Raw genomic sequence first — 27,936 nt, 5'->3', positions numbered from 1 at the left:
GAATGAAACGTTTGGAGATGAGACCCAAACTAATACAGGGCTCCACAGCTGTTCCCTTGCCAATCCAAGTAATGTTTGGTCTGAAAGCAATTCCCATCCCCAATTTTGTACGTTCCCATGTGCTTTGACAGAACCCAGAGCAGGAATTTTAGAAAAATAGGTGGAGAGGGGAGGGGAGAGAAAGAGAGAGACTCACCCCAGGCCATTAAAAATTAAAACATTCATTTATTAGAATATTTATGTAAAAAGACTCTCTTTACACAATATTTTATACAATAGATTCATTGCTTTAAACGGCTCCTAGCGGAGACAGTATTGTACATGAAAGCACATATAGGCTACTGAAGGCCACTGGTTCCTGCTTGGCCTGAAGCAGAGAACAGAGGCAAAGCCCAGCTTAAGTTGAGAATACAGAACTGTGAAAAGCAAGCTATCTGGGCTTCCTTTTTGCTGCCTTCCCCCACCTGTGCCTGTGCAAAGGTCTTCCAGCCCAGAGGAAGCTGTGAGTGTACCATGAGGGGAGGGGAACAGGAGTTCATCATTTTTTTTGAATGCAAGGGTGCACAGGCGTGCAAGGAGCCCTCCCAGAGGGGCCCAGATGGTGGCCAGACAAACAGGCAAAATTGCACAACACCATTTTGCACAGGCAGACACTGTATGGCTAAAAAGGCACAGCACAGGGGCAGAGGGCGGAAACACCCCCTTCACTGTAAGGGTGGGGGGTGGGGGGAGTGTAGAGTAGGCTGGAGGAGGAAAGGACGGCTATGTACTACTGAAAAAAAATCAGCAGGCACTAGCATGGCTCTGTAACTGGGTACGATCCTTGAAACAGCTTTCCATCACAGACTGAACAGTAAACCAGAGTTGGTATCTACTGTGGAGAATGGATACCAAATATGCACTGTCTTCTTACATGTCCCCTCCCTCACCAGAAGAACAATGTGCACACTCTTCACAAACAAATCAGCAGGCAACTTGTCTCGCTTTGGAATAACTGGACAGAGAGATAAAAGCAGGTGTAGGACAATAGCCCTATACTGAAGGGGATTGGGGTCCTAGTCCCTTTGAAGAGCTGTGCTACACCTCCCTGTCCAGAGATGGTCCTCATATAGTAGAAACATTCTACTGCAATGTTCCCCAATCTAGAGGCCTCCAGATGTTTTGGACCACTCTTCTTCTCTGTATTTTGTCATAGAGAGCATGAGCCGACGCTGAGAGGTGTTGGACTTAAACATCTGGTAAGCACCATGTTGGAGAAAGCAGAAATAGATGTTATTCTGCCTCTTTCCTGGACTTTCCCACTCTCTACATCTTCAGGTCTAAGCAACAGGACTATGTAAAACCCTGAACAAGGAAGGCTATCTTTGGCTAAGGGCCACAACAAAGAAGTGGCAGGTTATAGTCAAGGTCATTGCAGATCATAATCAAGTTGGTTGATTATGGAAAGGGGCATTATTAAATGCTTTTCCATATAATTAAATGTCTTGCATGTTATTGGAAGAAAGCAAGGCCAGAAGATCCTTCTTTCCCAACATAGTGATTTTCTACATGCAGAAGTTTTATTCTCTATGCAGGGAAGCTTTCAACCAGGCCAAGATCTTCCCCTGCAATCTCAAAGTGGTATGGGCCAGTCTGATGACACACTCATTCAAATTTTACACTGTAGGCTAAAACTAAATAGTAATGAAGCAGGAACAAGCATTCATCTCTTCCATCCTCCTTCTCTTTGCAAAGGGCTCAGAAGAAGCTGCTTGCTCTGCAGGCCACTCCATCTCTTTGTAACAGCCCACACCCTGATAGAAATATCTGATTCCTGCCATTTCCAGGAATGTGAGCTTTGCTATTACATACAAACGTTAATGTATTTATCCCTGACTGCGGAATAACCATGGCACAATTCAAACATGATTTGGGAAGAGGGAAGGGAAAGCCAGAGGTTAAATTCTCAGAAACCCAGATGGAGACAGAAATGATAAGGAAAGAGACTGGACAGCCACTTGTCTGAAATGGTATAGGGTCTCCCACCTTGAGCAGGAGGTTGGACTAGAAGACCTCCAAGGTACCTTCCAGCTCTATTCTGATTAGTCCTCAACTTATGACAGTTGTAAGTCAAGAATTACCTTTTATTGATTAGAAGGTCACCTTCTAGAAAGAAGATGTCCATTATGGAATAAAACTAATGAATTATGGAGAACGAAGATTGGATGGAGAGCAGAATAAACCCAGGTGACGCTGAGGACCAGAAAAGGATGGGGAAGCAAAGCCAGAATTATTCTGACTGAGATAAGTATTGATAAAAGGAGAGAAGACTAGGTAGCATCTCATCTTCTCTGTGCCAAATATTGCTAAATGGTAAGGGCCAAACCAGTTACCTAGTATTGTTTCATGCTCTCAACTGACAGGCAGGGAAAAATTGAAGCTTTTCAGACAAAAGAGAGAGAGAGAGAGAGGGAACCTGTGCCATAAACATACTATCACTGTCCACAGACATAGTAGGACAATTCCTCACTAACATCCTAGTGACTTCCATGGAATTTAGAATCTTTTCAAGAAATGATTACTCTATTGTTAAAAACTAAAAAGTAAAAAAAAAAGCAATCCTATATGTACAACCACATATTCATCTTTGGTGAAAACATGCCTTTGGAGTTGCACATGGGCTGTGTGCACACATGTTTTAATTGAAATCTCCTAGCTTCAGGCAAGGACAATGAGAAGGACACATCATCCTGACCTCCTCCAGATGTGCTGGATTGCAATGCTATAATTCCCTGTGAGAATAGCGCCCCAATCCATTTGCAGAACCTTAATCAGCTTCTTATTTGGATGGCCAAATGGAATCCAGTCAACTAAATGGAGAGCTGGGTATCATGTGCCCACACCTCCTTAGCCATATGTTCAAAATTGGTACAAGAGCAATCTTTGGTTACGGTTAACCTGCTCACTTGTATCAAAATGAAAAAAAAACCCATTACAACCATAAAATAAGGCAAAACCTGTAATGCTAGTTTTAGAACACTAACAATTTAGAACAATTATCTATGGCTTATGGGATTTAAAAAGAAGCCCACAAAAAGAAACTTATAAACTCTACTGCTTAGAAGAAAAGAGAGGAAACATGCATTACATCTGAGGTTGGAAACGATGTATGGAAGTCACTGGCTCAGACTTTTTTAAAAAAAAAATCTTAGAAACATGATCATCCAGTAACTACGCAGGATATCCTGCAGAACTATCTGATGTATCTGAGCACCCAAAGGTCCTCAGCTCTTCTGGTCTGTTTCAAAACTGGGAGGAGGGAATTATAGCAAAGATGTTTCTCAGGAGTAAACAAGGAGGTGCAGTTGCCAGTGGAGAAGGCAACAGAGAGTCAGAGCGTGCTAGTATCCAAGAGGAGAGACAGTCTTCTCTGGATAGAATGACTAGCATTCCCAACCTTGGATATGGAATCTGAGTTAATTCTAGATCTATTGCCTCTGGTCACAAAGTACGTTCCATTTAGGTGCTCTCTGCTGCCTTCTAGCAAAGCTCCTGCACTGAAGAGAAGAAGACAGAGAAGAGAAAGACACAAAAAAATAGAGATTGGTATAACTGGGTGTGTGTATTTGCACATGAGTGCAAGAGCCTGCCCTACAGGTTAGGTCTAGTAGTGCATATCAAGCCTCACTGCCCTTTGGGGATAAAGGGTTCCCCTTCTTCAGGATCTGGCCGAGGCCCTGGATCGCTCAGACATCTCATAATCCGCTGGTTGCTGGGACTATCACCTGTCCCAGGAGTAAAGACGTCATCTGTGCCTGGAGAAGATGGCTCTTTGACCTTCATCACCAATCCCTCCTCATCTTCATCTCCCTCCGGGGAGGGTGGAAGGTGGTTCAGCCCTTTCAGCGCCTCGTTCACCAAGTCAACAGACTCCGGCGACTGGGGGGACGCTGGGTCAATAGTTATGATGGGGATGTTCTCAGAATCCAGCTTTGGATCATAAGCAAGAGGGTCTACAGAAGAAGGCAAAAGTTAAATGGAGTTGAAGGGAAGAGTCACTCAAGTAGCAGAATCATTTTTCTCTGCTCCAATACATCAGGAAAATCACTTTCCTAATTATGTCATACTGCCCAGTGTGAGGCACAAGGAACCAGAACAACACCATGAGCTGATCAGAAAGTTTCTTCATTGCTACTTGCTTATTTAGAAGAATCTCCCCAGACTTAACTTCACTCTCTGGGGGACAACCACAAAAGGCATCAGGGATTTGTGTGGGGGGGGCAGGTATCCATCACTCTCTCCCTTGCAGGGACACACAGCTCGTCAGTCTTATAACTCCTCCCCCAAATCTAGCTGGAGATTCCACCACACCTACCCACAGTTTCCAAACGTTGCTGAAATACCACTTCTCACCATTGTCTATACTGGAAGATGGAGATAAATAAGTTCCCTATTCTTTACATTAAAGCAAACCAGTGGGACATAAAAAAAATTGAGGTGTTGGGTCCAAAGTCTGCCCCTTAATCTTTCCACTTACCTGAACCAATGCGTGCCCTCGACATGGTTGGTGAATCTATTTTATGTGTTGGCACTGTCAGGTAGTTGTTCATCTGGAATCAGAAACACACGGGCATGTGTTAAACAGCCCCAATTTTGGAAGTCCAGCCCAGTTTGGATTTCTGGAGCATCCTTTATCTGCAGTAATTTCAATTTAGAAGAGGCAAGAGCCCCAGATAGTGGGAGCAGTTTGAAAAGTTTGTGTCCCTGTGTTATGTGTGTATAAATGAGCTTATTATGCCTGGAAATTTTAGCTCATCAACAAAGACGGATCTTGAAATAGGCTCAACATTTGCCAGTCCCTGAAGAGTAAACCCTTATCTAGAACCTCACAAGGTTCCTCTCCCACCCTCCCCAGAGTCCACTTCCCCGCCCTTCCACCTTCTGTTCCAGCTGCCGAGCCTTCTGTCTTCTCAGCAACATCTGGTTCCAGGCTTCTTCATAAGGATCTGCTACCAAGGTGTGTCGATTATATGACCGCAACTGGAATGGAAAGCAACAGAGGTTAGACTGAGAGGCAGATGCTCACTGCCTGTTTAAAAAGTATGGTTTCTACCACAAATCTCTAGGAAAGTCAATACAATTGACTCCAGGATTTAATTCCAAGAATTAAAAAGCAGGCAACATGCAGCTTTCCAAATGCTTGCAACACCTATCAAGGAGTCCTTAGCCATCAAGGATGATAGGAAATGAATCTTCTGACGTTTGGTGGGCTGCTGATTGCCTATTGTGTATGTTATTAACCACTGTTCGAAGTGCATCTGCCAATGCTTTCAACCCGCTACCCCAAAGTCCATCCTCAGTATCGACCTCTTGGCTAATGGGAGGTTAGCAATGATCTCTGCATTACTGAACTATGTTTCTGCCTGAGTGGAAGGCTCAAAGGTGGAATGAGAAAGCACAGGAGGAGAGAATCTACTGCAATTTTGGCTCTGAAAAAGTCCTTGCACTTACCCTCTGCCTGGTTTTTTGCAAGTTGTTGCGCAAGATTTTTCGAATCTCCTCCTCTTTGTCCTTTGACAGAGCTGGCAAAATGCGTTCTACTGGCAACGTTTTCGGATTGATATTCCTGCAAGATGAAAAGAATTGGTTCCTGCCTTGGTTAAGTCTGAGTTCTCTATTAACTCTGCTTGTTGCAGACCAGTTGTGAAGCACATGAATGGTTATTGCGTGCCCTCTGGATACTGCATGGTTGTAAATAGAGGACTGGTCACAAAGGGTTGTTTTTTTTACACCATTGTAACTTCTAATGGTTGCTAAATGAGTCGGTCAGAAGACAAGGGCTACCTAAATCAATTGGAACCTTCCAGCCACGATTTCAAAATTGCTACTTACTGCATCGAAACGGTGGAGACAGCAGAGGGGATCTTGCCCATTCCCCCACTTTCCACCAGCTCAATTGCTTGCTTCATCTCCATCTTGTGATAGAAGGCGATCAACTGGGGCTCTTTGGATCTTTCCCCAGCAATCAGGCACTTCTTCACATATTTCTTGTTGAAACGGTTTAGCCTTTGGAGAAATCATACAACAGGGAGACATGATCAGGGAGAGGAAAGAATGGAAGATGTGAGATAGACAAAGGCAGCGATCAAACAGTACTACCGATAGTCCTTGGCTTATGACCCCAATTGAGCACAAACTTTCCATCGCTAAGCAAGACAGTTGCTACGTTGGTTTTGCCCCGTTTTACGACCTTTCTTGCCACAGTTGTCAAGGGAATCACAGCCATTGTTAAGTTAGTAGCATGGCTATTAAGTGAATCTGACTTCCCCGTTGACTTTGCTTGTCAGAAGGTCGCAGAAGGTGACCCTGGGACGCTGCAGCTGTCATAAGTACATGCCAGTTGCCAAGTGTCTGAATTTTGATCATGTGACCATGGGGAAATGCTGCAATGGCCGAAAGTGGGGAAAACGTTCGTGTCACTTTTTTCAGCATCGCCATAACTTCAAACTGTCACTAAACGAATGGCTGTAGGTCGAGGACTACCTGTAGTCCAGGTTGCTGTATTTATTTGGTTGTGTTTATTTAGAAACAGGGAACAGTAGATATTATGGTTACAAATTTTCAAAACAATTAATTAAAAAACGACTTGAGAAAACAAACCTGTACAAAGGCATCAAAATAAGTATTTCGATCATTTTTTTTCCTTTATTTGTTTCTTCTGTTCAGGTGACACTTACTTGTCCTTCCAATGGTGATGTCCATAGTGGCCACATATATCCTCAATCCCCGTCAAGAGATGATCCAGGAACTATTTCAAAAGCAACAATGATGGATTTATTGTTCATTTATTGAACATTGCCTTCTCTCGAGAAGAACGACACCTTCCAATTGTAAGTATGAAAAGGACTGTGAATATCATGAATTATGAGAAAAACCAGTGAATTCTGGACCACATAAAGCTTGACTTTCCCTGCAGAAAATCACATAATTGAGATATGGGATATAACTGGCTAATGGATGAAAAAGAAAGTTTGGCAAGGTTAAGGAAAGCACAAGGAATAAACAATGCATAAGGTTGGGATCAATGAGATTACAGAACTATCCTGGGAAGAATTTTCAGCTATAAGTAAAGTTTGGCCAAGATAGTCAAGAATTCCATACTGCAGTCAACAGGAGTTGATGCCAACTTGATGGCACCTAAATACAGGTAGTCCTTGATTTACAATCACAATTGAGCCCTATTGCTAAGCAAGGCAGTTGTCAAGTGAGTTTTGCCTGATTTTATGACCTTGCTTGTCATGTGATTCACTTAATGATTGTGGCAATTCGCTTAATGACCCTGGTAAAATTGGTTGCAAAATTCCAGCCCCAATTCTGGTTGTAAATTGAGGACTGCCTCTAGTAAAATCTTTAAAATGTTGAACGTTGTGAAAGATAATGTAGAAAATGTTACCCTCCATTTTAAAAATATATAAAAATGATATTTCACAGAAACATCCACACAGCTGATTACAGTTGCACTCGCACATACACTCCACAGCAGGGGTCTTCAAACTTGGCTCTTTTATGACTTATGGACTTCAACTCCCAGAATTCCTCAATTCTGTGAGTTGAAGTCCACAAATGATAAAAGGGCCAAGTTTGAAGACCCCTGCTCCACAGAGACGCTTTGCAGCAGCTAGAAGAGAACTATCACCTGAGTGTGAATTTCCTCGTTGATGGATCTCTTGGTCTCCTGTTTTTTTTTCACTGCCAGAAGATCCACCAGCGGGCGGATGGTCATGCCCTGCAGACAGACAAGCCAAGTTAAATTCCACCAGCCATACCCAAAGTCAGTTCATTTTTCATTTTCCTTCACAAATGCTCCTCCCAAACAGTTTGTTTGACCCACCTCTGTAGCAGTGGCTGAGTTTGTTCTCCTATTCCAAGGGTCTCCAAACTTGGCAAGTTTAAGACTTGTGGATTTCAGCTCCCAGAATTCCCCAGCCAGCCATGCTTTTCTGGGAGTTGAAGTCCACAAGTCTTAAAGTTACCAAGTTTGGAGACCCCTGTCTATTCCAAGAGTCATTGAGGATCACCATAAGTATCATCAGGTTATCCCTGAGGCACACTGGAGATCTGGTGGAACATGTACATCTTTGCAAGTCTTTGCTCAAATGAGCTTCCCGCCCTCTAGAAATCAGCCTGTGGAAGTGAGGTGAATATGACCTCAAAATCATCAAAGGTAAATTCATTTCCAGGTCATTTCTGATGTTTTATATATTTAATCCATATTGCATTTTACGAGTACCACTAAAGAACTATACACATAAATATGCAAAGCATGAATGCCAGAAGGTGTAATTAATACAGTGACTCACAGAAACATTTTTTATTGAGAGCAAAACTAGGTGACTCTACCCGGCTAACACTAGCTGACCTTTGATGACATCCATTTAGCACTTGGAAAGGAATCCATCAGGAAATCCCAGGCCTGTAGACTAGCCTAAAAAGTTGAAGCAATATCCCAGAAGAGGGCAGTGGCAAGCCACTTCTGCACTATTGCTAGGAAAGTCACACAAACATGTTTTTGCAGTCTCAGGAGTCAAGCTCAACTCAAAGGAAACTTGACTTCATGTGTTTATGACACTGTAGGAGGACAGCTGTGTTTGTCTTCAGGAGCCCCAAATCCAAAAGAGCTGGTGGTATTTTTTTCTAACACATTTTATTCAAAGAGCCTTAAAACCTGGCTCTGCCAATGGCCTGAAGACGGTTACTGGATTAAGAGAAGACTCTATCTCTACCCCGATGTATATAGGTTCTTTATTTAGTTATCTTTGTTAGTTTTAATGTTAATATTCATTTAAACTTTTATAAGGTAAAGGTTTTCCCTGTCCATTTGTGTCCCACTATAGCAGACATGTCAAACATGTGACGTCGCGCAACATATCGCAGCTGTTTTGCCATTGCCGGCAATAGGGTGGGTGCGGCTTCCACATGATGCATCTGGCCCACGGGCCGGCAGTTTGACACCCCTGCACTATAGCAATAGCAATTATACCGCTTCACAGTGCTTTTCAGCCCTCTATAAGAGGTTTAGAGCATCAGCATATTGTCCCCCGACAATCTGGGTCCTCATTTTACCGACCTTGGAAGGATGGCAGGCTGAGTCAACCTTGAGCAGGTGAGAATCGAACTGCCAAACTTCAGGCAGCCGGCAGGCAGCAGAAGTAGCTGTAGTACTATATTCTAATCATTGCAGCACCATGGCTTATGGGCATGCCCATCTCTGTTTCTTAGCCGAGGGAGCCAAAGTTGTCCAAGGACGCTTCTGTGGTCATGGGTCCAGCATGATTATATGCTGTGGCACACAGAACAATGTCACCCTCCCATCAGTGGTGCCTATTAATTTACTCGCATTTGCATGCTTTCAAACTGCTAAGTGGGCAGGAGCTGGGGCAAGGAGCAGGAGCTCACCCCATCTTGGATCTTGAACTGCCAACCTTCTAGTCAACAAGCGTAGCATCTTAACTGCTAGGCCATGCCCCCTTAATATTTTATATTGTCATTTTATTTCGTTGTAAGCCACCTAGAGTCATTTAATTGCGAGAGGGGCAGCTCAAGCTCACTTCATCAGATGCCTAAGTAGCTTAACTGATCTAGGCTTTATACTGGGGAGAGATGAGGATTGGTTAGGGTTAATTAACGGAGCACCAGTAATCTGTCTCATACATAATTTACATAGCCACCCTGTCTTCTTCTCCCTTTTTTCCAAAACTCACCTCAATTTAAATGCCACATTAGCCCAGTCACTCTAGGCAGCTGATGGAAGTGAGGGGCAGCTCATGAAAGCTTATTCCTTTGTATCAAATGTGCTACTCAGTAATGGTGCTACCAGATTCCTCCTGATTTTTAGTAAATGGAGATGTGGAGGAAGAGGAGAAATCACAGATCTTACTTCTGCACAGGCACTCAAAAATCCAGACTGAAGGTACTGGATTGTGAAGGTTGTTAGGAGGGATGGCAAACAAAGGGGTCTACCTGCACAAAGACGGTGAAGAATATCACTGTGATGATTGCGGTGAGAAACATGTCTCGCATTGGGAAATGCTGATGTTCCAGGAGGTAGCCGAGAGAGAAGGCAATGGCCCCTCGCAGGCCACCGTAGGCAATGATGAACTGATCCTTTGGGCTCAACTTCACAATGCGAAATTTGTTGATGAACCACGTCAACCCCAGCACACCTGAACAAAGATTGAAAAGACAGAGAGGCACAGATTACCTAACGGCACTGCTGACACATACAGAGCTCTTGATTTTTGTTTTTTTTTCAGGGGTTCAAATCACACTGTTCACACAGTGCATGTACACCAAATCAGGTACAAGGTTAGTGGCCCCATACACATAGCATGCAAAGTCTAACATTCATTCATTCATTCATTCATTCATTCATTCATTCATTCATTCTTCATCCATTCACTCACTCATTCAATTTATTTGCTGCCTATCTCACCACAGGACTACTACTCTCATACTCTAATAGTATGTTGTACGGATTCCAGCTTGTTTCCTAAGCATTTCTCTGAGGCAGAGGAACATCCCTGCTGCACACAGTGGCCTCTACTTCCCCTCTATTCTGGGTGCAATTTAGATGACAACATGTTCTCCCTCTGTTCATTTTATGCCTGGACACTTCCTGTAAAAGCTTGCAGGAGAGTTGGCATTTATTTATTTATTTAGCTTATTAAGTGAATCGGAACACAAAATGACCCAGCGGCTTACAATACCAAAATGTCACAGTTTAGAAACCCATAAACCCTTCCCTCCCCCCTCAGCGGCCACCTGATTGGCTCTGTATCAACCAGGGGTCTTTTGTCAGAGGTTTCGTCAACTACTGGCAACAGCACAGCTTCCAGAAAAGTAATAAGGTGGGGGCCAATCGTATCTTTGAGGGAATGATATTCCCCAGGGAGGGAGTCATTATAGGGAAGGCTCTTTATCTTGATCCCACAAGGTGTACTTCCCTAATAAATAAGGACCCACAATAGACCTTAGAATAACAGGAGGGATCTTGGAGGTCTTCTAGTCCACCCCCCTGCTCAGGCAGGAAATCCTATATCATTCAGACAAATGGCTGTCCAGTCTCTTCTTAAAAACTTCCAGTTTTGGAGCATTCACAACTTCTGGAGGTAAGTTGTTCCACTGATTAATTGTTCTAGCTGTCAGGAATTTCCTTCCCAGTTCTAGTTCCTCGCCTTCTCATTCTAGTGGGCTGGGTAGATGCTAACTAAGGAGAGGTGGGCCTTCAAAGAACCTGGCCCCAAGCCACATAGGGCTTTAAAGGAGATAACCAGTAACTTTCATTTATCACCCCAGCCCTATTTCCCATTTGAGAACGTGTCCAGACCTAAAACCCTGGCAATCAAGCAGAAAATCAGGGTGAAAATGACGAAGGCCCAGTTCCAGTGGTGGTTCCCAGCCACGGTGGAGACACCAAGAAAGATGAAGATAAGGGTCTCACTGACGCTGCTCCACATCTTCAGGAAGTATTTGATGGTGGTGTGGGACTTGTGGGAGATATTGGCCTCCACATAAGGGCGCATCACTACCCCTGCAGCAATCAGCCTGCAAGAAAGAGAGAAATTAGCTATGGGAAGACCAGAGAGACCACCAGCATACCTGGTAGAGAAGAAGGTTTTCCATGCCACCAGATGAAGGAAAGGATGGAGAGAGGAATGTTTGTAGTGCCCATCTACATCACTCAAAAATGAGCCTCAATGTAAAATTTTGTGTTAAGCGTTCATTTAGTTGCTCACTGGCAATCAGGAACTGCCTACACGTTGAGTAAGTGGGAGACAACTTTCCTCTAAACCCTACGCAAGACTAAAATATGCTGCTAGAGGAAGTGACCTTCCCATGGCTTCAACACGCAGCCCAGACACCCATATGTTCCTTTAGCTCAGAGCTTAATAACAACTTTTAATCTTTCCAAATGATTTAATGTGTTCTTCACTCGCTCGCTACCTAAGGGTATACTATTTCTGGGCGGCGTTTAAATTGTGTCTCTATTCCTTTGTTTTTTAGTCCTTTACCTTTTTTGCTTATCTTTTATTTCAAGTGGCTAATAACAAAAATAAAAATAACATCAAAAAAGAGAGAGAGAGAGAGAAAGAGAAACCTACGTTCCAGTTCACCTCTGCCAGCTGACTAGGGGGAGAGGGGGGGAGCAGGAAAAGGTGAACTGGAAACATGTTGCCCCCCCCCTGCCACCCAGCAATTTTTCTGCATTTCTTTACCCGTCTAATCAGGGTGAGTCAAGCTTACTGCTCAGCAGTAGATCCACAATGACTCACCCACATTCCTAACGGAAGCGCATCAGTTAAGACAGAGCCAAGTACCCCTGAATCCAAAAGGTTGTGTCCCCCACTGTCCGTCCCCCACCCACCCACCCACCCGCTCCGCCACTTCTTTTATGGCCCTGCCTGGGTTGGAGTTTTTGTCTCTGTTGGTTTTATAACGAGGGAGGTTTTCTAGCCGATTCTGCTGACAGTATCTGGCCTCGCCAGCAATGGAGCCTGTGGATGAGTCATTCCACAAGCTTGGCAGAAATCTGCTCAGCAGTTCTGCAAGCCTCCTAGAGAATTGGGTGACAAAATGGAGGAGAGGCAACATACTTCATTGGTGCTCGGAGATCAACTAAAAACAAAGTCCTTCTTCTTGCAGTCAGGCCAGAGAAGAAAAGCCCCTTGTCCCAGTGATGGGATTCAAATAGGTGAACAACCCGTTCTCTGAGTGGATGCCGCTTCCGGAAGTCAAATTCTGGGACTAGCTACCGGTTCAGCCGAACTGGTGCGAACTTTGGCTGAATCCCACCACTGCCTTGTCCTCTGCCTTTGCAGAATGCCTTTCAAGGGAAGGACATCTGTCTGTTTACATCAACCGTATACAACCTAATACAAATAGTCCTTGATTTACAACCACTTGTCTAGCGACCGTTCAAAGTTACAACGGCGCTGAAATAAAGTGACTTATGACCAGACCTCACACATTTGACCATCAGAGTATCTCTAAGGTCACATGATCAAAATAGGGGGTGCTTGGCAACTGCTACGTACTTATGGCAGGTTGTAACGTCCCATTTGCGAACTCTCCCAGCCGCCTTTCAATATGTAAAGTTAATGGGGGGGAAGCCGGGTTTACTTAACTTGCTTACCAACAGAAATTTTGGTTCCAATAATGGCCATAAGGTGGGGACAAGAAGCAACGGATGGAAACTAACCAAAGAGAAAAAGTAACCTAGAACTAAGGAGAAATTTCCTGACAGTTAGAACAATTAATCAGTGGAACAACCTGCCTCCAGAAGCGGTGAATGCTCCAACACGGGAAGTTTTTAAGAAGAGACTGGACAGCCATTTGTCTGAAATGGTATAGGGTTTCCTGCCTGAGCAGGGGGTTGGACTAGATGACCTCCAAGGAACCCTTCTAACTTTATTACTATTACTGTTGTTGTTGTTATTTACATTGCCGTTGGGCAAAATTCCACTGTACTCAGTTACTTCACCCCTGGAGTTCAGAGGGGAAATATGACTTGCTATATCTCTGCATTTTAAAACCCATGGTTAAGCACAAGTAGCCCTTGACTTATGACCATAAGTCCATTATTTCAGTCATAAATCATGAGGGCTGTAAAGTGAGTTACCACATGATCAGACCTAACTTTTTTGTGTGGTGGTCATTAAGTGAATGCCGTGGTTATAAAGTGAATGCTACAGTCATTAAGCGGGCCCATTGCTGGCTATGGGGTGCTTTTTGCTGAAAACTGGAAATAAATGGCAATGTCCAGCAGAAACATCATAAATTGTGGTCAGGTGACCATAGGCTACTGCAAACAGCCATAAATGTAAGCCAGTTGCCGGGGGTAGGGGTGGAGAGTAGCAGATGTCAGAACTTCAGAACTAGTCATAAGTCGAGAACTATTTGTAACCGTTTCTCAAAAGATGTGTGCAAGATTACAACTTTAGGGCAGGAAGATGCAAGTATGGTTACCTTATGGATCATATCGGGCTTAAAGTCAAAGATAGGTGGCCACATTCAGGAGCTCAGTAAGATAAGGACACAAAGTAGGAGACACCAAGCGCAAAGAAGGCCAAGAATTTTTGTGGCATTTGTGTCCGCCTACTGAGTCTTTCTTAGGAACCTGGGGTAGGGATATGCTGGTATTTAATTATATTAAAGGCATTACACAGGATGTAAGATGTTCCAAGCAAAGCTGCCTTTTGCAATGGATTGACCCTGATTTGTCAATGCTAGTGATGTTCAGGTGGTGCTCCAAATGTTTGGGATTGGACCCTATTACTATTGGACCCTATTACTTTGCTTTCTTTTACCATAGTGGTTCTACTTCTGTTATTAAGTTTTTTTTTATTTTGTGATTATTATTATTGTAACTGTACAATAATAAACTATCACATTTTATTTACAGTTTAGATCCTGTCGCATTTTTGTAATTTCAGATGTATCACATTTTATATAATTTTAGAGACTATTTTATAACCTAGACATAGATTGCTTCTTTTGGACTTCACACATGGATTCCAGTCAGGTTATTTTACAAATATATTTTAGTTTTATCTTAAAAAAATATTTACTATTTATTAAGATAGGTTTATAACTGACTGTCTAGGTTTCTTTGAGCCAGTTTTTTCTCTCTCTCTCTCTCTCACTTCAACCTGTCATGAAGGAGAGAGTACATGAATGCAAATCAAGTTCCTGGAGGAAAGAGAGGTTGTAATTCTAACAAATACATTTAATAAATAAATACCTTAAAATAAGTCAGCTGCCTATGATCTAAAGCAGAGAGCTCCAAAACTGGGAATTTTAAGACTTGTGGCTGGCTGGAGAATTCTGGGAGTTGAAGTCCACAAATCTTAAAGTTGCCAAGTTTGGAGACCCCCGATCTAAAGGTTGTGATCTAAAGTCAACCTAAGAATTTCATGGACATAGCAACAATACATAAGTGGTTTGCAGGATGTTCCCCCTCCCCCCAAGTTTGCAGTCTAGCCTACAGCTCTGATATGTCATTGTGGTCTTCCATCCAAATACTAAACAGGCTGACCTCTGCAGAGTTTTGGGGAATCATTAGATGCTTCCACGAATGTCCACAAACTCATTACAGTATAGTTCAATTTCTACAGCAGGGGCAGACAATCCAGTTCCCCTTCAGATGAATGGACTACAACTCCTATGGTCCCTTCCAAACTACTATGCTAATTGGGACTGATAAGAGCTCAAGTCCAAAATACCTGAAGGGCATCACTTGCTGCCATCTCAGTCTAATACTTACGCCATGATGCCTGAAAGGTGGAAGACTTCTGCAGACAGATATGCCATGTAACTGTACAGAAAGACGAAAAGAGGTTCAATGACCCGGATGTGGGAGGTGAAACGGGAGGTGAAGGCTCCGATGATGCCGTAGACAACCCCGACAAAGACGCCCCCCAGGGACACCACAAAGAAGCTCAGGAAGCCCAGGATGATGTCCGTAAGGGTGATTTTATCAAAGTTAGCAAACTCTTCAAAAAGGTGGTAGAGAACCTGGAGGAGACACAAAGGAGGGAGAGAAAAGCCATCTCAGACCACCGAGGCAGTGATCAGAGGCTGCCAATAGGTGTGCCAACATGAAAGGGAGTTACTATCCTACAAAGGAAAGAAGAAAAGTTGGATCAAACAGGAACATATATAAATTTTTTAATGTAGCATTTGTCCTGCTGAGTGCAAGCTGATCATAATTGCTCAGCATGGCAAACCATGTGCTAAGCTGGCCTCCTTGGCTAGAACAGCAAAACCCTAAGTCAACCTTGAGCTGGTCAGGATTGAACCCCTGACAGTGGGCAGAGTTTATCTTCAATACTGCATTCTGATAGGTATCTTGCATGCAATTCCAAATCTTCTGGAGCACCATCAGCATTGACAAAATCGCCATCGGTCAACTGCAAAAAAGGCAGCTTCCCTTGGAACAGCTCACAACAACAATACCTTTAACACCATCACGCAACATCTGCCTATCCCTGGTTCTTGGCAAAGACTTGATAGGTGAATAAAAAGGCCCAATCCAGTCTAAACATCTGGATGACTGTGCAATTGACAACGATAAATTATATTTATATACTGCTCAATTTCCAGCAATTCTAGACCTCTTGTTGAAAACTAATGAAAGCCTTCCCTGTCTTAGCCAATTATAACCTGAAACTGGTCCGGCTGTCAGGAGCCGTTGTCTTTTCTTTGAGACCTTGTTTTGGTCAGGTGTTTGCATCATCTCCCTCTCATCCTGCGGGGGGCTGGAGAATGGACATAAAAAAGAAAAGCAAGATTGTGCAAGATCCAACATGTGTTGGCATCCACTTAGCTGCTGGGGTAGCATAAATTCAGGGCAGGCCAAGAGACAGAAGAAAGGCACAGCAATTGGATGTTTCTGCATTTTTGTAAGCGTCATAGTGCTTTATGGCAGGAGATGATATAAAGTGAATAGCCTCCCTGCATCTTAACCACTAGTGAGATAATCCAAGGCATCTAGATAGATGGCAGCTTCCAGATGATTGATTTCAACTCCCAGAATTCTTAGCAAAGTCCTGCTGGTTGGGAAATTGTGGAAGCTGAAGTCCACACAAGGCTAGACAAGACTGGCTTGAGGAATTAAAATTCAAGACCCTTCAAGTTCAAACTGTTTTAGGGGAGATTTTCCCCTAGTTCCATCCTTCTCGAGCAGGAGTCCCCAAACTCTTCAGCTCATTGACCCCCTTCATGAAGTTCCAGATCGTTCATTGACCTCCAAACCTTTATTATATGAAAACAATTTAAGAAATACTTTAACTAACGGTACAGACAGTCCTCAATTTACAACCAGTCCCTCAGTGACCATTTGAAGTTACAATGGATGTCCCAAAAGGAATTTATGATCTGGTTGCAAAGTTCCCACTGTTCTGCACCTCAGAAATAGGAATGCTGCCATCGGGCAGAGCACTTGCAAGGGTCCCAGTCTTCAAGCGTCAAGAGAGGTTGCTGCTCACTTCTAAAGTTAGTTACAACTGAACAGGAGAAAACTGGACAAAGGAAAAGAGACGTATATCATTTTGGCATCTCTCTGAATTTAGAGAGACCTTCTTGGGCCTTGTAGCAATCATGACTTTGCACAAATTAGTCACTTCTTAGTGCCCTTTCGTTGTCCCGGCTATAAATAAAATAACATGGTTAAAGCCAGTTTTTCCACTCCATTCTCTCTGCCCTTTCAAATGCCTCCTGATGAGAAAGGAGGAAGGGACCTTCCTTGCATTAGTCATTGAAAGCACAGTAGATCTCTTACATCAGACATGTCAAACACAAGGCCCGGGGGCCGGATCCGGCCCGTGAAGTGGTTTCATGCGGCCCGCGAAGCCATCCTGGAAACAGTGAGGGAACGGCCCCCACTGCCTTGGCCCTGGCCCAGAGACCCTCCTTCTGCCAGAGACCCTCAGATCTGTCCCACTCCTGCCCAGGCCCCCATAGGCACCCTTGATGCGAACGATGTAGAGCTGGCCACACCCACCCAGTAGGCCATACACACTCTAGCCACGCCCACCCAGTAGGCCACGCCCACCCTGGCCATACCCACCCGGCCCCCTGAGGGCGACCGCAATGCTGATGTGGCCCTCAATGAAATTGAGTTTGACACCCCTGTCTTACATGAACCATAGTAGATTCCCCAGAAAATGCAACCTAAAATATAAATGGCGTGCGAGAAAATTCTTTTCCAGATTTTTCTTTTTCTACATGCTATTATATGTAGCATTACTACAAGCTATAGCAGTTTGCAGCAGTACCCCATAAAAGATGCAGAGTTGGGAGAAGATGAACTCTTCTTTGAGTGTTGCTATATAACAGGGGTGTCAAACTCACAACGTCACGTGAGGTGCTGCGATGTATTGTGATTTTTTTCCCCCATTGCCTAGACTTGGTTGGTTGAAAGATGGGTGGTTATATACAGATAGTCCTCAATGTATGACCACAATTGGGACCAGAATTTCTATTGTCAAGCAAAAGGGTTGTTAAGTGAGTCGTGTCCAATATTATGACCTGTTTCGCCATGGTTAAGTGAATCGCTGCAGTTAAATGAATCACACAGTTGTTTAGCCAATCCATTGCTTCCCCCATTGACTTTGCTAGTTGGAAGCTGGCTGGGAAGGTGGCAAATGGTGGTCACGTGACCCTGGGATTCTGCAGTCCTGGTAAATATAGGCTAATAGCCAAGCAGTCGAATGTTGGCCCCGTGACCATGGGAACACTGCAATGGTTTTAAGCAGGGGTCTTCAAACTTGGCCCTTTTATATGACTTGTGGACTTCAACTCCCAGAATTCCTCAGCCAGGCATGTTTATTATTATTATTAATTCTGGGAGTTGAAGTCCACAAGTCATAAAAGGGCCAAGTTTGAAGACCCCTGGTTTTAAGTGTGAATACCCAGTGTAAGTCACTTTTTTCAGTGCCGTTGTAACTTTGAATGGTTGCTAAATGAATGATCTTAGTTCAAGGATAAATTGTTTTAAATAAATAAGGTATTAGACTACCTGAAATATAACACGGTACCTTTAAAAACAAATGCATGATTATATTTCATGAAGTTAAAAAGGTTTTGTCCAGACTTCGCCTTCGGTTTCTGACATTTAGCCGGCTTCACCTTTAGAAAGCCTTCATCTTTTTCAGTTGCTAAGTATCTGTTGATGTCCTGGAAGGCTTTTTTTAGTGCCCCATTAGCTATTTTAGTTTAATTTGTTCCAAATTATGTTTGGGGCTTTATCGTTTCTGTTGGGTTTTGGATAAACATTGCTAGGCACTTTGGGAATCTCTGATTAAGAGACTGGAATGGATGCTTTAATTTTTTAAAAAGGTAGTAATGTTTCCACCAATGTATTATGAAGTCCATTAGCCATGACTGCAGTGAATGAATTTCCATATTCAGGCCAATCTGTTGGTCCGACTACTTCAGTACTGTCAACAGTGGCCAGACGCAGGTCCTCTGAGCTTTAGAGAGGACCTTTTTTACCCACTTATCTGAAGCTTCCAAGATTGAATCACAAACTTATGGAATGCAATGCATGTACTGTGACAAGGCCTACAGCCGAATCCAATGCTTTTCAACCTTAGCAACTAGAACTTATGATCTCCTGGTTTCTAGTTTACTGCCTTAACTATTACAACAAATGGTACAAAGCATGGTACAGCTCCTATTAAACTGGCAGAGATTTTCTTACATTTTCCCTTGAGATCTTCTGCAGACAAACTCTGTTTTCTATCCCTGGGTTATCTAATATTTAGGAAGATAAGAAGTAGATGCCTTCAACTTGAAAGACTTGATGTCTATCAAATGATTGTTCAGTTCATCCTGAGTAGATACAGGATATTTTTGACTAAGAGGTGCTAAGAATCAAACCAAAAGGCAAAGTGATCCTTTCTTTGGGGTTCCCTTGGCATCAGCTGATCCCTTCTAGAGACAGAAATCTCTCAGCTAATAATCCCTACATCAATGTCCACATGCAGTGTTTTTTTTTTGAGAGTATGAACATTGTGTTGAATCATGCACAAGACATTTTAGGTGTCTCCTCCTCCTTGGCTGCCTTCAACAGTGCTCCAAATCCACAAGGTCTTCCTTTATTCCGTGTCAGAGCCATCCCTGCCAAATCTGTGCTCTACTTACCACAGTAACTGCATCATTCAACAACGACTCGCCAAACACCAAGATGTGCAAAAGTTCATTGATGTGAATCTCCTCAAATACAGCCAGCACGGCCACAGGGTCCACCGCAGAGATGATGCTGCCAAACAGCAGGTTGTCCAAGAGACCAATGTTTGATAAGGAAGTACCACCTATCTGGCACACAGCATACATCAGAGCCCCGACGAAGAAAGCATTCCATAATGTCCCAATCACAGCGAAAATCAGGATGGTGCCCACATTCTCAGTGAATTGGCGCAAAGGCAAGAAGTAACCAGCGTCCAGGATAATGGGTGGGAGAAGGAAGAGGAAGAAGATCTTGGAATTTAGGACTGGAGGGGTTTCCCCCACGGCTTTAATGAGCCCACCAACCAGCAGTCCTACAACAATGAGTAAGCAGCTCTCAGGAACGATGCTGGAAAGGGTTGGAATCACGTGGAATCCTGTAAGTAGAGACAAAATCAACATGGTCAAGATTTTAGTAGCTTTAGTGAATCTGCATCCTCTGCACATTCCAGGTCTTCAGTTTTGCCAAGAAACTAAACTTATACCATCTATGCATTGAGGATGTTACGTAGTTTGGTAATGAAATGTCTGCAAGGAAACAACCAATACCAGAGATCACCAAGGATACCATCTTACATCATCTCTTAGAATCTGGATGTGAGCAATTGAAGGGTCCTGAAATAAGATTTGGTCCTTGAAAGAAAGACAGTAGCACATTTTGGCTCCAGGACAACCTGATTTCTGCAGCAGAACACATTGGATTCTGTGATCAGCCTAGATTATGCAAAGTAGGAATATCTGCATGAAGATGTTCTTAATTCATTAGCTGCAATATTATATGTAGTTACCCTAGTAGAATAAATTCCAGATAGCTCAGCTGGGCTTACTAGGTTGGTAAAACCGCTGGAATAATTTAGTAGTAATGAATCTTCATCTTTCTTACCGTATCTCCTCTCCAGTTTAATTCCCACATCATATCACATCCAGAAGTATACTTGACTGAGAGGACGAATTGGCACAGTTTAATTATTGACTGCTCTTCCTTATTTAATGGCGTATGTATCATCATTTCCTTATTTCCAACCATCAATCTGGGCTTGCCATGGTGATTTAGCCCAAAACTACATCATCCCCACCAACAAACAGTGATCAGCAGTCTGGGGAGAACATGAGCCTGCAAAAATGAACTAAACATTTTTTTGGGGGAGGGGTGGGGAGGGGTGGGTGGGCTTTTAAACATGAAAGCAATCTCCAGAAAAAAGCAAGAGGATTGAGCACGGGGGTAACATAAGGCTGGCCAATTCTTGGAGGTGGGATAAAATGAAGTTATTAAATCCCAGAAAGGGACAATTCTAATTTTGATAGTTGATATTGGCTGTTCACTGAATACAGAGATACTCGATCCCAGCCCTTCCCTTCCCTCCCCTCCCCACCCCACAACCCCAGTTATCATTTTTTTATATATTTCTCAAAATACAAGTTGGTATTTTGTTTAGGAACAAAAATGATGGTAAGCACAGCATGTTGTAGTTTTAATTCCCTGTCAAAGGGATTCATTGTCATAAGAAGCAGCCATTTTTAATAAACGCCTCAGCTGCTTCCATCTTCCCTGCTGAACTTCTGGGCACAAGAGACCATCTGTTTTACGTGGAACCTGTTGAGCTGTAAAATAGATCGCCACACTGTGATAGCTTAGTATGTTCAACCAGCTATGCAAATACCCACACGAACAGCACCATAACAAAACTGATATCATGCAAAATGCTTCTTGGATGTCAGGCAAATCTTCTATAAGATGAAGGCCATCAAGCTGACTGCAACCTGTCTGATGGCACAAGAGTAACAAGAAATGCCTTCTCAAAAAAAAAAAAGAATTGGTCTTACAGCTTCTGAAATTTGCAGATCTTCTAGTGCAACCCACTGCTTAAGTAGGAGACCCTGGACAAATGGCTGTCTAAGCTCTTCTTAAAAACCTCCAGTGATGGAGCACTCACAACTTCTGGAGGTAAGATGTTTCACTGATAATTGTCCTTACTGTCAGGAAACTTTTCCTTAATTTTAGGTTTGATCTCTCTTTAATGATATTCCACTTGTTACTTCTTGTCCTGTCCTCTACTGCTTTGGAGGACAGGCGACACCACCCCTCCTTCTCTGTCACATCCCCCTCTCCCATATCACCTGTGGTCCTTCTCTAATGAAGATAACAATTCCCCTGTACAACGTATATCTAGTATGATTAATATGGAGTGCTCACCCTTCTCCCTACTCACCCTTCTCCCTACCATGGACTCAATGGAAGTAGTCCTCACCTTATGACCATAATTGGGACCCAGATTTCTGTTGATAAGCAAGGTGGTTGTTAAGTGAGCCATTCCCAATTTTACATCTTTTTTGGCTATGTTATTAGGAATCACTGCAGCGGTTAAGGGAATCCAGCTTCACCCACTGACTTTGCTTGGCAGAAGCTGGCTGGGACGGTGGCAAATGATGAATGAATGAATGAATGAATGAACCTTTATTGTCAAAGTACAACCATGTATACATTGAGATTAGCTGAGCCTCCCTTTGTCCCTTCGTGATTCCAGGATGCTGCAATTGTCGTAAATACATGCTGGTTGTCAAGTGCCCAAGTTTTGGTCATGTGACCATAGAGATGCTGCATCAGTCCTAAGAGCAATGACTGATCGTAAGTCACTTTTTTCAGTGCCGTTGTAACTAAGCTCTAAGTTGAGCACTCCCTATAAACTGTTCTGTAAATGGTCCTGTTTCCTCTCTAAACTGTCTTGCTGCCTCCTTTGTAGGGTCCAATTATAGGCACTCAAAGAAAAAGAATACACTGCAATGACGCAAACCGAGAGAACAATGCACATAAGCCGGGGTCCCCAACCCCCGGTCCGTGGATCGGTACCGGTCTGTGGCATGCCAGCAACCAGTCTGCACAAACAAGCAAAGCCCCATCTGCGGGATGCAGGCAGCACACAAAACTGCACCCCCTCCAGTCCGTGGAAAAATGTCTCCCCGGGTAACCGGTCCCTGGTGCCCCAAAGATTGGGGACTTCTGAGATAAGCAACATTTCCCACAGAATCCAGCTGAACTGTCCATATGCAATTTGCAGGGCATTGCATATTTCTGGATCATTTCCAAGAGATAAAATCTTAAGAAAACAGCCAACCAAGTCAAAAATTAAAGAATGGGATGTAAAATAAACCTTCACATTTAAGAACAGAAGAATAATAGCACTGCTTCAAATCTAAAAATCCATTTACTCCAACACTGTTTCTCCAGAATGGCCAAATATGTTCACAAGAGAAGAAGATGAGGAAGACATTATCCCTTACTTGTGTTCCTTGGCAAGAAGTACCAAGAAACCTACTCCTCTTTTATTGGGAATAATGCTAGGAGCTTTTGCTAGCACTTTCCTCCTTTGATTTGCTCTGATAACACTTTTCTGAGCCTTGGTGGAGCAGTGGGCTAATGCCTCCTTAAGTAACACCAGCTGCCTGCAATTAGTGCAGGTTCGCATCCCACCAGGCTCATGGTTGACTCAGCCTTCCATCCTTCCGAGGTAGGTAAAATGAGGACCCAGATTGTTGGGGGCAATAAGCTGACTTTGTAATAATGCTGCTTGTGTGTGTGGGGGGGTGAAAGCTCTAATAAGCAGGCATATACATAGAATGAAGGCTACTGCTAAGCACATTGATTTGTGCTTAAATTGTAAGCCGCCCTGAGTCTTCGGAGAAGGGCGGGATATAAATGGGATTAAAATAAAATAAAAAAAATAAAAAAGTACCCGCGCTTAAGAACTGACCTGTTTAGAATCCATTCAAAGTTGTAATGGTGCTAAAAAAGTAACTTTTGGGCCAGTCCTCACACTTACAACTGTTACAGCATCCCATAGATACATGACAGCGGTTTGGATGCTTTATAGCCAGAAGGATTTATGACTACCACATCCCATGACCACGTTTGCACATTTCACAGCCAGCTTCCAACAAGCAAAGTCAACAGAGAAACTGGAAGCGACATTGCAAATCGCAGTCACTCAATCTCTCACTTAATGACCATGAGTGATTCTCTTAACAACTGTGGCATAAGTGAGGTTGCAAGTCCGTCACAGTCACATGATGTCTGGTTTAACAACGGTATTGGCACAGCAACCAAACAGGACGGGTACAGACTTCAACGGATAGTTAGGACTGCAGAAAAAACAGTTGCAACCAGCCTGCCTTCCATTGAGGATCTGTACACTGCACGAACCAGGAAGAGGGCTGAGAAACTATCTACAACTATCTCAAATCCTCAAAACATAAACTGTTTCAACTTCTCCCCTCAAGACACTGCTACAGGGCATTGCATGCCAAAACAACTGGCATGCAAACACCTAACTTCTACAGCTCCTGTCTCAGTTGAGATATTTTAGAAGAAACCAGACAACCATTGATTGGATGCGTTCTAGCTTTGTAATTCTTGCGTAAGTGCTGACTCTGAAAACTCAAGGAGCACTTTCTCCCATTGTGTCATTTAAAGCAGTCTATTATTTCAAGCTGGTCTAAACAGCTCATTCTGCAGGAGTTTATTTTTAGAGCAGGTATTTATCTTTTTCATTCTGGTATCATATTAACTTGCAAGGCCCAAAAGTAACCAAGAAAACCAGACTAAACATGAAAATATACATATGCTCAGTTATGTCATAGGCACAGCTTATAGAATTCAGCCTTTCTCCAATATTTCTAGCAACTCCACCAGCTGGGACGATGCAACTCTTGCACATTGCAGAGAAAAACACCAGTCCCGGAATGACAAACGTCTAGCTGAATTGAGAACACTCTTGATGCAGCAGCTTTAAGCTTGACTTCTTCACAATGACATTCCTCTTTTTCCCATCTTTTATTCTCCTCCTCCCGACATCCTCATATACAGCAGACAAGAAACCGGAGGGGTCATTTAAGGACAAAATGATGAGTCAGCAGCCTGCTGCAGCTGTGAGAGAGAAAATGCATATCCTGCACCACAACAATATTAAAGCAGCAATTGCTGAAATGGATAGAGATACCTGTTCCTAGTTTCCACTTTTCCCCACTCGCTGAATTTCTCAACCTCGGCAATTTTAAGATGAGGCATCTTCATCTTCCAGAATTCCTCAGCCAGCCATCCAAGGTAGAGAAGGACTGGTCTATACTAAAGAAGACTGGGTACCATTGGATCAATTCACATATTTTTTATCTCAAACCTGGAGTATGAAACAGTATAGAGTGGGATCTTATGATTCCTGTGTTAGAATGCTTTAATGTGCATTCCTGCATTGAATAGGAGATTGGACTTTATGGCCTAGATCAGGGTTTCTCAACCTTGGCCACTTTAAGAGAGGTGGATTATAACTTCCAGCAAGGCTGAATGGGGAATTCTGGGAGTTGAAGTTCCCATATCTTAAAGTTGCCAGGGTTGAGAAACACTGATGTAGAGGCTTGTATAGAAATTTGCACAATGACATTACCAAGCTGCATTAAAAATCTGCAGATCAAGCATCAGGTATCTATCCCCTTTCAAATTACTACCAATTTTAATATGGTCCTTGCTAGTTAAGGTAAAAGTAAAGGTTTCCCCTGTGCAGTTGGGTCTGACTCTAAGGGGCGGTGCTCATCTCCATTTCTTAGATGAGGGCGCTCCCGTTATCTGAAGATGCTTCCCTGGTCATGTGGTCAGCATGACTATCAGCGCATGCGCAGTCTTATTGCAGTAAACAGTTGTTGTTGTTGTTAGCTGCGAAGTCGTGTCCGACCCATCACGACCCTATGGACAATGTTCCTCCAGGCCTTCCTGTCCTCTACCATCTTCTGGAGTCCATTTAAGCTCACGCCTACTGCTTCAGTGACTCCATCCAGCCACCTCATTCTCTGTCGTCCCCTTCTTCTCTTGCCCTCAGTCTTTCCCAGCATTAGGCTCTTCTCCAGTGAGTCCTTCCTTCTCATTAGGTGGCCAAAGTGCAGTAAACAGTGGTTTGTATTAAATGGTGGTTAACCTTATACCTTATACTATCTACAATATCATACACTAGGAACAATATACATACATGTGCTAATACAGCAGGATCCAACAAACCATAATTACAGTAGAAATGGAAGAGAGAGAACACAATGACTATATGCCAAGGTGCACGGTGTGCTGTTCCCTTCCCACTGAAGTGGTACCTATTTGTCTACTTGCATTTGCATGCTTTCAAACTGCTAGGTGGGGAGGAGCTGGTGCCAGTTCATGGGAGCTCACCCAGTTATGGGGCACTCAGGTCTTAAACCCAGGCTGTCAGCTTTCCAGCTGACAAGATCAACCGCTGAGCCATCGTGCCCCCTTGCTATCCTTGTTAGCACTTCCAGGGGTTTCTTTTTGTCAAACTAAGCCAAATTAAAAATAGATGGAAGTCGGTGGTAGATATAAAGATCGTCTCAATGCTCATCATTTGCCCGCAGATTTGCATGTTCTTTGTGTTGCTAAAGACAGCAGTGAAAACACTTTCCAATCACAAAAGGCAGAGATCAAGTGTGAATTAGACTCATACCTAGCAATTATGTCTCTCATTTTGTCCCCATGGGCTGTCAAACTTCCATTAGGATGGAATGCGTAATGAACATAACATTCAAAATTCTTTTTTTAAAAAAAAATTCTAAAAATATATCCACATGGAGAATGCTTTCATTGTACCCTTGACGGAATTCAGAGCACTCATTCAATTTGCATCTTCGATAATTTTATAACTGGAGCACCTGAATAGCAGGATGCAACCTGGAACATTCTCCAAAATGTATGGTCAACAGCCAGACAATAATGAGCCAGAAACACAAGTTGTCAAGCCAGGCAATTAGATTATAAAATGTGTAACTAAAAATCAGGCTTGTAAAATCGCACTTTCTGCTGCAGAAAGCATATTTCAGCTAGAGATAGGTAGGAAAATTCTTAATGTCTTTCCTGTAATGATGATTTAGACAGGATTTGAAGCTATTGCCCTTTTCCTCTGCAGCTCTTCTCTCTTGGCTAAAAGGGAAGCGCCCTGTGTGGCTCTTATTGTTCTCCTCCCTGACTGCACTGAATTTTTAAAATATTGATTGTGCCGATTTTTAATTGCTCTGTTGCATTTTAGACTGTGGCTTATTAATTCTCTGTTTGCTTCATTGACATGTGATAGAGTAACAACAAACTGGGTGAAGGCTTCAAAAGGCTTCACACACACACACACACACACACACACACACACACACACACACACAAACCACAGAGAGACACACACACAAACACTCCCCCCTTCTCTGAGAAAAAAAGCCCTGAAATTCACACGAGATCAGCCTTCCCAATGTGGGACCTCCCAGATGTTTTAGTTTATGGCTCTCATGAATTCCAGCCAGCACAGGCAAAGGGGTCAGAGGAAAACATCTAGAGGTTGGGAAGGGCAGCAAACGAAGGATGTTTCAAAAGGGGGCTGTTCAAAAGTTCCTTCAGGCTATAAAGGCAGAATAATAAACACTCCTGGCAGCATCAGGAACTTATATGCATCTTTTTCCCATCTGGGGAGGCAGAGATTTAATTCTGAGGCCAAGATGCTGGTGCACTTCCCACGTCAATGGCTTCTTATTGTAACCAAGGGAACCTCCTTCTGCAGCATTCAGATGCTCCTCTGCTCTCTGGAAAAACTTTTTCATGGCGCTACAGAGCAGCTTAAAAAGGGAATAAGAAGAAACACCTGGCAAGCATGGCAGGGAGGATCTGCCCTACTGTACAGGGAACACTTATTAAAATTTAAATCCAAAGATGCCCAGCTTTCATTTATCTTCCTTCCTTCCACTGGACCTACTTAAAAATATAGGAAAAGTAGTTCAAATCTATTAAATAGCTGTATCTAGCAAGCAGAAAGACTCCTAGACCTACTTGGGTTTTGCTATAGCTACCCCTTGTAGCACCCCTTGCTTGCTTGCTTGCTTGCTTTCAATCCAAAAATAGTCCTGGCTGAACTCTTGTAAGGAACAGAAAGGACCAACTATTGCAATCCAAGTAACGAAATAACCCACAAATGCTATATTTACACTTTGCTTTTCATGATTTATTTATCTGGATTGGTAGCAGGTCAACAATATACACCACCCTGTCTCTCACAGTCTCTTCCTTCCTTCCTTCCTTCCTTCCTTCCTTCCTTCCTTCCTTCCTTCCTTCCTTCCTTCCTTCCTTCCTTCCTTCCTTCCTTC

The 27,936-nt window shown here is 43.2% G+C and overlaps 1 protein-coding gene across 1 annotated transcript in view; it reads right to left on the bottom strand.

The window, feature by feature from the left end:
- Positions 1–213: 213 nt before the first annotated feature.
- Positions 214–27,936, bottom strand: part of SLC9A1 (solute carrier family 9 member A1) — a 69,935-nt gene continuing 42,212 nt past the window's right edge. The window contains exons 2-12 of the mRNA XM_081334734.1: positions 19,684–20,144; positions 15,302–15,552; positions 11,366–11,583; positions 10,000–10,202; positions 7,676–7,765; positions 6,717–6,787; positions 5,872–6,045; positions 5,491–5,605; positions 4,918–5,019; positions 4,517–4,589; positions 214–3,992 (exon numbers count right to left, since the gene is read on the bottom strand). Coding sequence (XP_081190860.1) covers positions 3,664–3,992; positions 4,517–4,589; positions 4,918–5,019; positions 5,491–5,605; positions 5,872–6,045; positions 6,717–6,787; positions 7,676–7,765; positions 10,000–10,202; positions 11,366–11,583; positions 15,302–15,552; positions 19,684–20,144 — 2,087 coding nt within the window. The 3' untranslated portion in view covers positions 214–3,663. The remainder of the gene's footprint in view (positions 3,993–4,516; positions 4,590–4,917; positions 5,020–5,490; positions 5,606–5,871; positions 6,046–6,716; positions 6,788–7,675; positions 7,766–9,999; positions 10,203–11,365; positions 11,584–15,301; positions 15,553–19,683; positions 20,145–27,936) is intronic.

Source organism: Vipera berus (assembly GCF_964194415.1).
Source record: "Vipera berus genome assembly, chromosome: 9".
Classification (NCBI taxonomy): Eukaryota; Metazoa; Chordata; class Lepidosauria; order Squamata; family Viperidae; genus Vipera; species Vipera berus.
This window is presented reverse-complemented; position numbering and strand designations above follow the sequence as displayed.